This window comes from Equus quagga, chromosome 7, assembly GCF_021613505.1.
Source record: "Equus quagga isolate Etosha38 chromosome 7, UCLA_HA_Equagga_1.0, whole genome shotgun sequence".
Classification (NCBI taxonomy): Eukaryota; Metazoa; Chordata; class Mammalia; order Perissodactyla; family Equidae; genus Equus; species Equus quagga.
This window is the reverse complement of record NC_060273.1, coordinates 16,125,752-16,142,043: the sequence shown is the minus strand read 5'-3', so window position 1 is coordinate 16,142,043 and position 16,292 is coordinate 16,125,752. Positions and strand designations below refer to the sequence as shown.

Here is a 16,292-nt window from a genome sequence, read left to right as displayed (position 1 = left end):
CATGATCCTTGTAGCTTTATATTCTTCTCTGCACATTTGAAGAGGCAGTCACCTCTTCTGTTCCTTATGGATGTCTTCAGTAAGAAAAGCCCTTTCTCAGTGCCCGCCCAGAAATCTTGGGCAGACCAGTTCGTGGGGACAATGAGCAGGCCAGATGACAGGGTCCCTAGATGAGCTGGCTAGCAGGGTCCACGTGTGGGCAGACACCTGGGTCCACAGGCAGGCAGTCCTGGTGTCAGAATCTGCAGATGGTTAGGGATGGTTCCAGGATTATGGGAAGGCCTGGTGTGAAGGTCTTCAGGTGAGCCTGGTCCACTTCTCTTTTAGTTCAAGTTTTCCTGGTATATTTTTTCCATCTTTTTGTTATTAACCTATTTGTGTCTTTATATTTGAAGAACATTTTTTGTATACATATATATACACATATAGTTAGTTCATGCTGTTTATCCATTTTGATGATCTCTGCCTTTTAATTGTGGTGTTCGTGTCATTTACATTTAATGTGATTATTGATGTTAGTGGTATGGTTTATATTTATCATCCCACTCTTTGATTTCTTTTTCTACTATATATTCTTTTTCTCCTTCTCCACTTTTTCTGCCTTTTCTTGGAGTATTTTTCTGAGATTCCATTTTATCTCCCTTTTTTTGTATTAACTTTAATTTTTTTGTTTTGCTATTTTACTGGTTTCTCTTTCATATATTATGCAACTTTAACTTATTGCAGTATGCTTTCAAATGGTATTATACTATTTTGTGTATAATATAAGAACCTTACATTAGTTATACTTTTATCTTTGCACTCAGAACCTCCATGCTATTATTGTTATGCATTTTACTTATACGTAAGTTATAAAGCCTATAATATATTTTTATCTTTGTGCTTAATTTTTCAGTTATATATTAAGGAAATTGAAAATAAGGTGATGCCTAGTTACCAATGTAGGTAATATTTTCAGTGCTCTCCTGTCCTTTCTTTATATCTAGATTTCCATCTGGTATCACTTTCCTTCTGCCTGATAGACTAGCTTTGATGTTTATTTAGTGCAGGTCTGCTAGTGATAAATTCTTTCAGATTTTCTATGTCTAAAATGCTCCTTATTTTATCTTTATTTTTGAAAGATATTGTCACTGGATATAGAATGTTAGGTTAAAGGTGTTTCTCCACTGTCTTTTCACAGGCATTGTTTCCAATGAAATATCTGTTTTCACTTTTGTCATTTTTTCCTGCATGTACAGTTCTCTCTTTTTTTGGCACCTTTCAAGGCATTTCTTTAGCAATGGTTTTATGCAGATTAATGATGATATACCTTGGGGGTAGTTTCCTTCTTGATCTTCAGGTCTGTTGAGCTTCTTGAGTGTGTAGGTTTATCATTGTCATCAAATTTGAAAAGTTTTTGGCCATTATTTGTTCAGTGATTTTTATGTCCCAAACTGCTTGGGGCCTTCAACTATACCTGTATTATGCCACTAGAAGTTGTATCACAGCTTGATATTGCTTTGTTCTTTTAGATGCTCATTTTTGCAATTTGTTTTCTATTGTTTCTATTGCTATGTCTTCAAGTTAACTATTTTTTTTTACAATGTCTACTCTGCTGTAAATCTCAAGTGTATTTTCATTTTATAAATTGTAGTTTTTATCTCTAGAAGTTCTATTTGTTTTTACTTTTTTTGTATCTTTCTCAACGTATGGTATATACTATAATCATTTTAATGTGTTTGATCAATTTCAAGATGTATATAAGTTCTAGGTTGATTTCAATTGATCAATTGCTTTCCTCATTATAGGTCATATTTTCCTACTTCTTTACATTTTTGGATTCTACCTGATTCTATATTCCATGAAATACTTTTGATTTTTTATCTGGAAGAATTAAGTGAGTTTGAAATAGTTCAACATTTTCATTTATGCATTACTTAGTCTGCAGTTAATTATTCCCTACTATTGAGGCAAAACCTTTTCTTCTTTGTAATCTACCCGATGCCCTATGAATCTTGAAATTTTCTAGTCTGCCTGTTGGAAACAAGCATCTTTCCTGGATCTAGGTGAGTGCCAAGGACTGTTGCCTCTAATCCTTAAATGATTCTTTCTCCAGCCTCAGGTAGGTTCCTCACATGCTTATGTTGATCAGTTCTTCTTTGAATACTCTAGGGGACCCACTTTAGATCTTCATATTTCTCCCTGCATGCATCTGTATCCTCTCCAGTATTCTATCCCTTCACCTCAATGGACTCAGCTCCCTATCTTCAACTCAGGTAGATTGCTGGACTCCGCCTGAGTTACTTGTCTCTGTGCCATGGCTGGAAACTCTATCTAGCTAGGCTTGGACAATCATGTTTTCCAAGTTGTTTTCCAGCTCTCAGGAATCACTGTCCTTTGTTTCCTGATGTCCATTATAAACATTTGTTTCACATGTAATATGCCACAACTCCAATTTTCCAGGCCCTATGTTTTATTCATAAAGTTGATCTTAATCCATAATTACTTCTACGTACCTTTACTTTTTTTCTTATCTTCCTTTACAAAGGCTTCATTAAAGCAGGGGCTTTGTGTGACTTATTCCTAGATATAATCCTAGCAAATAGCACAATGCCTGATACATAATTGGCATTCAGTAAACAGTTGTTGAATGAAGAATGATAACCTCTGGCCTAAATTAATTAATTGGACTTGGTGACTTATGGCAGTAGTTAATATTGATGGAGAGGTGTAGGATTATATGCAGGTTTCTGGTTTGTACATCTAGCTGAATTTTGGGGCCATTCACTGACCTAGACTATAGTTGAGTATATTTTCAGGGGATGACAATGAGCAGAGTTTTAAACATTGAATTTGAGATATTTTGAGTATTTAAACTCATGTTTCTTGTAGGCATTTGGAGAGGCAGAATTATAGCCTTGGGGAGAGATAGTGACTGAGACAAATTATAGTATTATCAGCATCTTAAGATAATTTAATTCATGGAAAAAAATTAGATTCCCTATGGCAGTCATTCTCAGCTGGGGTTGATTGTGTCCCCCCATTGGACATCTAACAATATCTGGAGATATTTTGATTGTCACAACCAAGGGAGTGAGAGGTAAAGAGAGGAGTGCTACTGGCATCTAGAGGGTAGAGGCCAGGAAAGCTGCTAAACATCCTGCAAGGCACAGATGAGCCCTCCAGAACAAAGAATTCTTTAACCCAAAGTGTTGGTAGTGCTACTGTTGAGAAGCCCAGGCCTAGGGAGAGTTTGTAGACATACTATTCTGGATTGTCTCTTGTCGACTTGGCAACACTACGACCTCTTTCTAAGGTTCTCCTACATTGCAGAAGAGAATCCATGAACTGAATTCCCCCAACTTCCCTTCCCTGTTTGCTTTCTAGTTAGGATTTCCAATGAGAGGTACTTATAAACAGACACATAGGCATATTTTAGATTCACCTAAGTGAGTTCTTGTGAACCACAAGCGTTCTAATTTCAGGTTGAAATAGTGAAAGTTTCCAAGATACCCATCAGAAGCGTTGTCAAACATGTTCTATGAAGGACCAAATATTTTAGGCTCCATGGGCCACATAGACTATCTATTGCAAATTCTTGTTTTGTTTTGTTTTTAACAAGGCTTCAGAAGTGTAAAAACCATTCTTAGTTCATTGACCATACAAAAACAGATAATACACCATATTTGAGTTTGCCAACTTCTGCTTAGAATATCAACAATTTCCAGGCATGCTTTTATGAATCACCAACCTTCTAGCTGAAATCATAGCATCAACTTTTCTGATCATTGGTGGCAGAGTCCCTGGCTCTTGCTACACTTGAGTGAGCCCATAATTACTGTAATACACTCTCCATACATAGAATGTAGAGAAGTCTCCATTTTCCTTACCAAATGTAGTTAGATATACATACCACTGTACCTTCACCCTTATTGTGACTAATATACAAACTCAGTGCACCTGCAAATATTATTCCTTGTTCAAATCATCTTTATTTTACAACATGAGTTTGGTGATATAATTTTGTTTTTCTAAAGATAGAGGATATGAGTGTTTGTCTTTCATAAGTGATAGTGACACATATAAAATTATTCTTTCTTGTATCCCACAGGAATTTGGTGACAAAGTAGCAGTAAACAACCTGTCTTTGAATTTATATAAGGGGCAGATAACTATGCTTCTAGGACAAAATGGGGCAGGAAAAACTACAACTTTATCTATTCTTGCAGGTATGTATTTATCTCTGTCCAGAATAGTAGTCAGGTTCCTTCTAAGACTTTTAACCAATCAACCACTTCTGGTGTTGAGTAGGTTGTCATTTCAGTTTTGCAGTTATTTTTACAATTTCAATTATTTACAACCACGATGCTCCAGATAATGTAATAAATGCATTCATTTATTCAATGAAAATGTATATGCCAGTTCTTTTTATAGGAACTGATGATCAGTGGTGATTACAACGTTGCTACACAATTTTATACTCTGGTGAATATACAGGCAAGAAACTTGAAACTTATGGTACACCATACATAAGAAAGAGAATGTTACAGGAAAGATACTATTCACTCAATAGAATGACACCTAACATGTTTGGGGGAGGGGTGAGGAATAGGTAAGTGATGTCAAATGTGAAGCAAATAGGAGGTATAAAGGACTGTGAAGGAAAGGAAAGAAGAATATTATAGGTGTAAGCAAAGACCAGGAGTGTTGAAAGCACGGAACACCTATATGACTAGATCAGAGAAGGCATTTAAATAATGGCGAAAGATAAAGCTGAATAACCAAAAGGTCAAATCATAAAAGGTTTTGAGGAAGCCATGCTGTGTAGTTTAGAATCTAATGCTGAGAGCAGTGAGAAGCCACTGAATAATATTTTATGAAAATTTATACTTTAGAACTGCATTCACCAGAAAGGAAGAATGGATAAGGAATACTAGAAACCATTAGGATAGTGAATACCATGTATGTGAGATTAATGTAACTCCTAGGGGCTGAAGAAGGGCTGAGCCTAGCAGTTTAGATAAAAATAACCTCTCCTGTAGCACAAAAACAATGCCAAAACTGAGGAGTGATATCAGCATCATGGTGGAGGAGCTCTTCCCTTAGTTTCTCCCCCATAAGATACTGCAAAAACGACATTCACAAACCAACAGAGGACATTCACACAACTCAATAGATGTCTCAGAGATCCACACAGACATACGTCTGAAGATGGGAGTGCTGGACCCCTCCCCAGGAGGCAGTGGAAGGAGGTAAGGAGATCTCCTCTCCCTCCCCAAGTGGCAGTGATCTAGGGCATGGGATGGCAGCCAGGAGTGACACTGAGAGGAGAAGTGAGAAAGACAGCTCTCTACGGGACAATTTGTGCTCTTGGAGTTGCCTCCTAGCCTGTACAAATGCTCCACACCAAGGCAGCTAAGCAATCACAGGGGTGTCCACTCCACACGAATGTGAGCAGCCCAAGCCAGCAGACTGTGCAGATCAGGGGCAGGCAGGATCATGCACATGAAAGAAAGTGTCCCTCGCCCCCTCCCACCTGGTCAGCCAGAACAGGCATCCCCACCAGACCACTTGTACATACATGTGTAAAGGAGCAGCAGCCAGTGGGCAAACACAGATAGACCCATCAGCACAGCTTCCAACAGAGGCATATCTTCTAGGGTTCACAGAGAGCTCATAAGACATAGTTCCTGCCTTCCCCCAGCAGTATCAGGTAGAACTACAACTGGATATTATCACTATGCAATGGCACGTCTACCCCATCAAATAGTATGAAGAGGTATATTAACACTCCAGACCAGAGGCAAAATGACAAGCAACCAGAAATCAATCATGAAAACAGAAATTTACAATCTAAATAACAGAGAATTCAAAATAGCTATCATAAAGAAACTCAGTGAGTTACAAGAAAACTCAGAAAGACAGTTTAATGATCTCAGGAATGGAAAATTAATGAACAGAGGGAATTCCTCACAAAAGTGGTTAAAATTATTTAAAAAATCAATCAGGAATGTTGGATATGAAAACACAATGAATGAGATAAAGGAAAACCTGGAGTCCTTAAAAAATAGAACTGATTTATGGAGGCTGGAATCAGTAATTTAGAGGACAGAAATAGAGAAATGCTACACATGGAGGAGAGAGAACTAAGACTAAAAAGAAATGAAGAAATTCTCTGAGAAATATGCAACTCAATTAGGAAATCTAACATAAGGATTATAGGTATTCAAGAGGGAGAAGAAAGGGAGAAATGAGCAGAGAGCTTGTGCAAAGAAATAATAGCTGAGAACTTCCCAAACCTGGAGAAGGGAGCTGGAATTACATGTAAATGAAGCCAATAGATTTCCTAATTACATCAATGTAAAAAGACCTTCTCCAAGGCATATATTAGTAAAACTAAAAAAGTGAATGTCAAAGAAAAAATATTAAGGGCAGGAAGGCAGAAGAAAATAACCTACAAAGGAACCCCTATGATGCTTTCAGCAGAATTCTCATCAGAAACATTACAGGCTAGGAGAGGGTGGAATGACACTTTCAAAATTCTGAAACGCAAAAACTTTCAGCAAAGAATATTCTATCCAGTGAAACTATCCTTCAGATATGATGGAGAAATAAAAACTTTCCCAGACAAATGGAAAGTGAGGGAGTTCATCGCCTCAAGACCCCCCTACAAGAAATTATCAAGAAGGCCCTTATACCTAGAAAAAGAAAGAAGAGTTTACAAAGCTTAGAGCAAGGAGATAAATAGCAGACAAAATCAGAAAATTGCAGCTCTCTATCAGAACATGTTAGCAAACAATTATAACATTAAAGATATATGTAAGGAAAGCATCAAAAATAACTATAATCACTTCAATTTAATCACAAACTCAGCAAAAATGAAATACATTGTGACAACAATAACTTAGATGGGGAGGAGGAAAGAGATGGAACCTGCTTAAATTAAGGAAATAACAGACTATCAGAAAATGGACCATCTCATCTATGAGATCTTTTATACAAACCTCATGGTAAACACTAAACAAAAAAATCAGAGCAGAAACACAAATGATAAATAAAAAGAAAACTGAGAACACCATCCTAGAAAAACAGCAAACTGAACTGGCAGTCAGAAAAACATAGGACAATAAGCAAGGGAAATACATAACAACTGGAAAACAAGTGATAACATGTCAGTATTAATCCCACATATATCAATAATCACTCTAAATGTAAATGGATTGAATTCTCCAATCAAAAGGCACAGAGTGGCTGGATGGATTAAAAAGCAAGACCCGACAATATGCTTCCTCCAGGAAACACATTGCGGCTCTAAAGACAAACACTGGCTTAGAGTGGAAGGATGGGAGATGATACTCCAAGCTAATGTCAAACAAAGGAAAACAGATGTTGTCATACATATATCAGACAAAGTAGACTTCAAGATAAAAAAGACAATGAGAGACAAAGAGGGGTGGAATGTGATTATAAAAGTGACAGATAACACTTATAAATATATATGCACCTAATACAGGAGTACCAAAGTGCATAAACCAACTATTAACAGACCTAAAGGGAGAAATTAACAACAACACAATAAATAGTAGGGGACCTCTACACCCCACTTACATCAATGGGTAGATCATCTGGAAAGAAACTCAACAAGGAAATAGTGGAATGAAATGAAAAACTAGAACAGATGGACTTAATAGATATATAGAGAACAGTCCGTCTGAAATCAGCAGAATACACATTCTTCTCAAGTGCACACGGAACATTCTCAAAGATAGACAATATGTTGGGAAATAAGGCAAGCCTCAATAAATTTATGAAGATTGAAGTCACATCAAGCTTTTTTCCTGATCATAACGCTTTGAAACTAGAAATCAACTACAAAAAAAAAAGCTGGGAAATTGACAAATATGTGACGACAAAACAACACACTACTAAACTACCAATGGGTCAATGAAGTGATTAAAGGAGAAATCAAAATATATCTGGAGACAAACGAAAAATACACAATACCAACTCATATGGGATGCAGCAAAAGTGGTCCTAAGAGGGAAATTCAGGGGCCATCCCAGTGGTGCAGTGGTTAAGTGTACATGTTCCACTTCAGCAGCCTGGGGTTCACCAGTTTGGATCCCAGGTGTGGACATTGCACTGCTTGGCAAGCCATGCTGTGGTAGGTGTCCCACATATAAAGTAGAGGAAGATGGGCACGGATGTTAGCTCAGGGTCAGTCTTCCTCAGCAAAAAGAGGAGGATTGACAGCAGATGTTAGCTCACGGCTAATCTTCCTAAAAAGGAAAAGGGAAGTTCATAGCAATACAGGTCTGCCTTGACAAACAAGAAAAGTCTCAAATAAGCAATCTTAAACTATACCTAACAACTGGAAAAAGAACAAACAAATCCCAAAGTCAGCAGATGGAAGGAAATAAAAATTAGAGCAGAAATAAATGAAATTGAAACAAAAAAATCTGTAAAAGGATCAATGAAACAAAGAGCTCATTCTGTGAGAAGATAAAATTGACAAACCCTTAGCCAGACTCACTAAGAAAAAAAAGAGAAGGCTCAAATAAATGACATTAAAAATGAAAGAAATTACAATGAATACCACAGAAATACAAAGAACTATGAGAGAATACCATGAAAAACTATATGCCAACAAATTGGACAATCTACAAGATATGGATAAATTCTTAGACTTGTACAACCTCCTAAAACTGAATCAAGAAGAAACAGACTCTGAGTAGCCCAACCACAAGTAAAGACATTGAAACAGTAATCAAAAGCCTCTCAAAAAATAAAAGTCCAGCACCAGGTGGCTTCTCTGGAGAATTCTACCAAACATTGAAAGATTTAATACCTATCCTTCTCTTACTATTCCAAAAAATTGAAGAAATGGAACACATCATAACTCATCCTACAAGACCAAATTCACCCTGATCCCAAAGCCAGGCAAGAACTCAAAGAAGGAAAATTACAGGCCAATATCACTGATGAACACGATGCAAAAAGCCTCAACAAAATATTGACATACTGAATACAACAATACTTTAAAAGGATCACACACCATGATCAAGTGTGATTTGTACCAGGGATGCCAGGATGGTTTGGCATCTACAAGTCAATCAATGTAATACACCACATTAACAAAATGAGGAATAAAAACCACATGATCATCTCAATAGATTCAGACAAAGCTTTTGACAAGATCCAACATCCATTTATGACCCAAAAAAACACCTAATAAAGTGGGTATAGAAGGAAAGTACCTCAACATAATACGGATGATATGTAACAAACCCACAGCCAACATAATACTCAACAGGGAAAAACTGAAACCATCCCTCTGAGAACTGGACCAAGGGTCCTGACTCTCACCACTGGTATTCAACATAGTTCTGGAGGTTTTGACCAAAGTAATTAGACAAGAAAAAGAAATAAATGGCATCCAAATTGTCAAGGAAGAAGTGAAATTTGCTGTTTGCAGATAACATGATTCTATGTGGAAAATTGTAAAGAATCCATTGGAAAACTATTAGAAATAATCAACAACTATAGCAAAGTTGCAGGGTACAAAATCAACTTACAGATATCAGTTGCATTTCTATACTCTAATAATGAACTAACAGTATACAATCCCCATTACAATCGCAACCAAAAGAATAAAATATGTAGGAATAGTTTTACCAAGGAGGTGAAAAACCTGTACAATGAAAAGTATAAGGCATTATTGAAAGGAGTTGATGATGACATAAATAAATGAAATAGGGGCCAGCTCCGTGGCCGAGTGGTTAAGTTCACACGCTCTGCTGCAGCAGCCCAGGGTTCAGATCCTGGGCGTGGACATGGTACCACTCATCAGGTCACGTTGAGGTGGCATCCCACATCCCGTGACTAGGAGGACCTGCAACTAAGATATACAACTATGTACGGGGGCAAGGTTGGGGAGATAAAGCAGAAAAAAAATTTCCTTTAAAAAAAAAGAAATGGAATGATATTCCATGCACATAGATTGGAAGAATAAACGTAGTTAAAATGTCCATACTACCTAAAGCAATCTTCAGATTTAATGCAATCCTAATAAGAATCCCAATGATATTCTTCATGGAAATAGAAAAAAGAATCCTAGAATTCATATGGGGCAGCAAAAGACCCCAAGTAGCTAAAGCAATCTTGAGAGAAAAGAACAAAGCTGGAGGCAGCACCATCCCTGACTTCAAAATATACTACAAAGCTTTAGTAATCAAAACAGCACAGTACTGGTACAAAAAAAAAACCACACAGCTCAATGGAACAGAATTGAAAACCCAGAAATAAAACTACACTCTACGGACAGCTAATCTTCAACAAAGGAGTGAAGAGCTTACAATGGAGAAAGGAAATTCTCTTCAATGAATGATGTTGGGAAAACTGGAGAGCTACATGCAAAAAAAAGAAAGTAGACCATTATCTTACACCATACACAAAACTTAACTCAAAACGGGTTAAAGACTTGAAGGTAAGATGTGAAACCATAAAACTCCTACAAGAAAATATAGGCAGTAAACTCTTTGACATTGGTCTTAGAAATATTTTTTCAAATACATGTCTACTTGGGCAAGGGAAGCAAAAGAAAAAGTAAGCAAATGGGACTTCATCAGTAAAGAGCTTCTGCAAGGCAAAGCAAACCAGGAACAAAATGAAAAGACAGCCCACCTACTCGGAGAAAATATTTGCAAATCATATATCCAAAAAGGCTTTAATCTCCATAATACCTAAAGAACTCACACAACTGAACAGCAAAGAAACAAACAACCCAATCAAAAAATGGGCAGAGGGTATGAACAGACATTTTTCCAAAGAAGATATACAGATGGCCAATAGACACATGAAAAGATGTTCAACATTTCTAATCATTAGGGAAACGCAAGTCAAACATACAATGAGACATCACTTTACACCCGTTAGAATGGCTATAATTACCAAGACAAAAAATAACAAATATTGGGGAGGATGTGGAGAAAAGGGAAGCCTCATATGCGGCTGGTGCAAATGCAGACTCATGCTGCCACTATGGAAAACAGTATGGAGAGTTCTCAAAAGACTAAAAGTAGAAATTCTGTATGACTCAGCCCTCCCACTACTGGGTATTTATCCAAATAACTTGAAATCAGCAATTGAAAGAGACTTATGCATCCCTATGTTCACTGCAGCATTATTCACAATAGCCAAATATGAAGGAACCCAAGTGGCCATCAACTGATGAATGGATAAGGAACATGTGATATATATATATGCAATGGAATGCTACTCACACATTAAAAAAAAGAAAATTATCCCATTTGCAACAACATGGATGAAGCTTGAGGGCATTATGTTAAGCAAAATAGCTGAGGAGGTAGCTCCAACTTCCAGTCCTTTCACAAGACAAAATTGATAAATAAGCATAAAATGTTAAAACCAATTTTTTCAAAAATCTGGAAACATTTGGAGACTTACAGCAATCAAGCAATGCTAAATGAAGAAAAAGGCAACTTAGAAACAGTAGGAGGTGAGAGTAACATCAGCAATATGCTGGACTTGGAAGCTTCAGGCTCTCATTCCCCACAGAGACACTGAGTTAACAACAATATACAGACAAAAATGCCTTTTTGAAAGCTCTAGAAACGAGTTTAGAAGCTGCAGCATGGAAATGAATCCATAGACAATATCCAAAGGGGTATAAAGTTTGAGGCATTTTCTTGCCTTAATCCCTCTCCCCACATGGCATGGCATAATCAAGAGGAAACTTCCCAATTTCAAGCTCCTCTGTCAGGACAGAAAGAAAAGACTAGAACTTGTGCCCAATATTCTGGCTTGTCTGGGGGCTGCCCAAAGGACTAATTTCTCTCTTGCTTAACAGAGTACTAATGGGAGTGGCTGCATGGTATGACTGTCAGGTTAGAATCCACAGAAAGAAGAAGCAAGCTCTGCAGCACTTTAAGGTTCTTTAAAGCAGTAGAAAGTCTGCATTTCTGCTGGCAGATGCCAAGGGGACAACAGATTATAGGCAGAAAAATACAATAGAAACTGAAACCAAAACCTGCAAGCCACTTATGGAACTTAAGATAATTAAAGACAACCATTTATACTGGAATAAAAGCACATGCACAACCCTAGAGAAGACAAATCCCCAGAAAAGGTTTGAAAGGTCCCAAACCTCTATGGTGGCTGATTGGTAAAGGACTTCCCCTGCTTGAAGCCAGTCTCTAAAGACTGAGGAAAGTATCCATTTTTTAAATTCTTAAATCTCAACAAAACATTATAAGCCATACAAAGAAACAAGGAAACATGCCCCAGTCAAAGGAACAAAACAGAGTTCAAGAACCTGACCCTTAAGAAACACAGACTTCTGAATTACCTGACAGAAATAATGTTAAAGTTGTTCAATGATCTAAAAGAGAACACAAATTGACAACTAAATAAAATGAGGAAAATGATGCATAAACAAAATTAAAATACTAAGAAAGATGGAAATTATTTTTTAAAAACCCAAAAATGTTCTAGGTGTAAAAATATAACTAAATTGAAAACTTCATTAGAAGATTTCAACATCAAACTTGATCAGGCAGAAAAATGAATCAGTGAACTTAAAGACAGGACATTTGAAATTATCAACTCAGAGGAGTAAAAAGAGAAAAGAATGAAGAAAAGTGAGAAGAGCCCAAGTGACTTATGGGATACCAACAAGTGGACTACTATATGCATTGTGGGAGTCCCAGAGATGAGAGAGAGAAAGTAACAGAGTATTTAAAGAAAGAATGGCTGAAAACTTCCCAAATTTGGGAAAAGAAACAGACATACAAATCCAAGAAGGTCAACAAGCTACAAGTACAACTGTGAAAGAAACCCACAATGAGACACATTATAATGAAACTCTAAAAATTTCAGAGAAAGGTGACTCTTTAATTGCAATGGAGCCTCTATAAGATTTTCAGCAGATTATTCTGCAGAAAGCTTGAAGTGCAGAAGGTAGTGGTAATAAGTTCAAAGTGCTGAAATTTAAAAAACCTGCAACCAAGAAAACTGTATCTGTGAAAACTGTACTTCAAAAATGAAGGAAAAATTAAGATTTTCCCGGTTAAACTAAAGCTTAAGGAATTTACTACCACCAGACCTCTCCTACAAGAAATGCTAAGAGAGTACTTCAAGTTGAAATGAAGGACTCCAGACAGCAACAAAAAGCCATATAAAAATATATGGACAAATATAGAAACCTGTTTTATTCTAGTTCTGGTGCATAAGTTCACTTTTGACTCATATAGAGCTTAAAAGACAAAAGCATAAAAAATAATTATGAATCTATGTTAATGAGAACACAATACATAAAGACATAACTTGTCTTTATAAAAGAACTACAATGAGATATTGCCTCACACCCATCAGAATGGCTATCCTTACCAAGACAAAAAATAACAAATTTTGGAGAGGATGTGGAGAAAAGGGATCCCTCATACACTGCTGGTGGGAATACAAACTGGTGGACTCCAACATTCTTTCATGATTAAAAACACTCAAATTAGGACTAGAAGGAAACTACTTCAACACAACAAAGGTCATATATGAAAAGCCCACAGCTATTATCATACCTAATGGTGAAAGAATGAGAAATTATCCTCTAAGATCAGGAAGAAGACAAGGATGCCTACTCTTGCCACTTCTATTCAACATAGTACTGGAAGTCTTAGAGAAACTAAGCAATAAAAAGAAATATAAGGCTTCCAAATTGGAAAGGAAAAAGTAAAATTGTTTGCAAATAACATGAATTTTATATATGGAAAACCATAAAGATTACACACACACACACACACACACACACACACACACAACCTTGTTAGAACTAATTAGTGAATAGAGTAAAGTTCCAGGATACAAAATCAACACAAAAATCAGTTGCATTTCTATAAGCTAAAAATGAACAATGTGAAATTAAGAAAACACATCAATTCCAGTAGCATCAAAAAAGAATAAATACTTAGGAATAGATTTAACCAAAGAGATAAGACTTATACACTGCAAACTAAAAAACATTGCTGAAAGATAATGAAGACAGAAATAAAGACATCTAGTGTTCTTGGATTGAAAGACTTTATATTAAATTATATTTATATTATACTACTCAAAATTATCTTCATATTCAGTGCAATCTCTATCAAAATTCCAATGGCATTTTTGCAAAAATAGGAAAATCCATCCTAAAATTTGTATGGTATCTCAAGGAATCCTGAATAGCAAAAACAATATTGAAAAGAAAAAGAAAGTTGGAGGTCTCACACTTCCCAATTTAGAAACATATTACAAAGCTACAGTAATCAAAATCATGTGGCACTGGCATAAAGGCAAACATATGACCAATGAAATGAAATAGAGAGCCAAGAGAATAACCATGGTGTCTATATTCAGATGGTCTTCAACAAGGGTGCCAAAACCTCTCAATGGGAAAAGTAGTTTCTTCAACAGATAGAGGTAGGAAAACTGCAAATGGGCAAAATGGTGAAATTAGAACCTTACCCTACACTATATAGAAAAATTAACTCAAAGTCAAATAGAGACCTAAATATAAAACCTAAAACTACAAAATTAGTATAAGAAAATATGAGGAGAAAACTTCATGACAGTGGGTTTAGCAATGACTTTTTAGTTAGGATACCAAAAGCAAAAATGGACAAATAAGACTAAATCAAACTTTAAAACTTCTGTGCTTCAAAGGACATAATCAACAGAGTGAAAAGGCAAACTATGGAACTGACAAGTTTAGAAAGCCACATGCATGCTTATGGCAAGACGCATGTTCAGGAAAGACTTAAGAAGACCCCATGATTTCACTTCTGGCTGATCTCTAGGCTCAGTGCAGCCTGGTGAGTGTTAAAGGAGTTCCTAGCAAAGGCCACTCTGTAAAGACTGGAAGAGTTTTGTTTTATTTTGTTTTGTTCTTTAGCTCCTGGCATTCAAGGAAATCTCTGTCAAAACACTACCTGTATACAATCTAAAGGATCAAGAGATTTCAGTAATCACACATGACAAAGAAGGCAGTCTTTATTAAAGTAGATTAGAAAAATTATTAAACAAATGGATGAATGCAACCTTCAATAATCAAAAACCTTGGTGAGAGGAGAGAATCTGCAGACTTACCACATTACAATATTCAAATATCCAGCATTCAACAAAACATCACTAGGTATACAAAGAAATAGGAAAGTATGTCCCACTCAAAGGAATAAAATAAATTGACAGAAACCAGCCCTGAGGAAGTCCAGGCAAAGGACTTACTAGGCAATGACTTTAAATTAGCTGTCTCAAATATACTCAAAGAATTAAAGAAAACCTGCACAAAAACTAAGGAAATCAGGGAAATGACAGAGGACAAAATTAAGTATCAATAAAGAGGTAGCAATTTTAAAAAGGAACCAGACAGAAATTCTGGGCCTGAAAAGTACAATGAGGGAAATGAAAGTTTTATTAGAGGGGTTAAACAGCAGAATTGAGCAAGCAGAAGAAAGAATCATTGAATTTGAAAGTAGGACAGTTGAGATTATCCAGTCTAAAGAACTGAAACAAAAAAGATGAAGAAAAGTGACAGAGACTAAGGAACCCATAGGACACTATCAAATATACCAAACAGGGGAGTCCAAGAAGGAGAGCAGAAAGAGAAAGGGGTTGAAATAGATTGGAAGACAATGGCCCAAAACTTCCTAGACTTGATGAAATACTTAAATCTGCCCACCCAAAAATCTCATTGAACTCCAACTGGATAAACTTGAAGCATTCAACATCAATACACACTATAATCAAACTGTCAGAAAACAAAGAGAGAATTTTGAGAGCACCAAGAAAGAAATAACTTCTCACATACAAGAGATTCTCACATACAAGGGATTCTCAAAAGTTACTAAATGATTTCTTATTAGAAATCATGGATACTAGAAAGTAGTGGGATGACATATTTAAAGTGCTGAAAGAAAAAAAATCTTTTGGCCAAAAATGCTCTGCCTGGAAAAACTGTGCATCAAAAATAAAAGAAAAATTAAGATACCTATATAAACAAAAGCCAAGGAAGTTCATTAGCATGACATTTAGCATTACAAGAAATGGTAAAAGGAGTCCTTCAGGTAAAAATGGAAGTACACTAGACAGTCACTTGAAGCTAGCATGAAGAAATAAAGGTCTCCAGTGAAAGTAATTGTATAGGCAGACACAAAATCCAGTATTACTGTATTTTTGGTTTGTAACTTACATTTTCATATGTGGTTTCAAAGACAAATTCATAAAATTATTTTGTGGGGCACTCAATGTGTAAACATGTAATT

The 16,292-nt window shown here is 36.3% G+C and overlaps 1 protein-coding gene across 1 annotated transcript in view; it reads left to right on the top strand.

The window, feature by feature from the left end:
• The window catches only part of LOC124241986 (phospholipid-transporting ATPase ABCA3-like), a 194,776-nt gene that overhangs the window by 67,688 nt on the left and 110,796 nt on the right, over positions 1–16,292 (top strand). Inside the window, exon 11 of the mRNA XM_046666405.1 lies at positions 4,091–4,237. Within this exon, the coding sequence (XP_046522361.1) occupies positions 4,091–4,237 (147 nt within the window). The remainder of the gene's footprint in view (positions 1–4,090; positions 4,238–16,292) is intronic.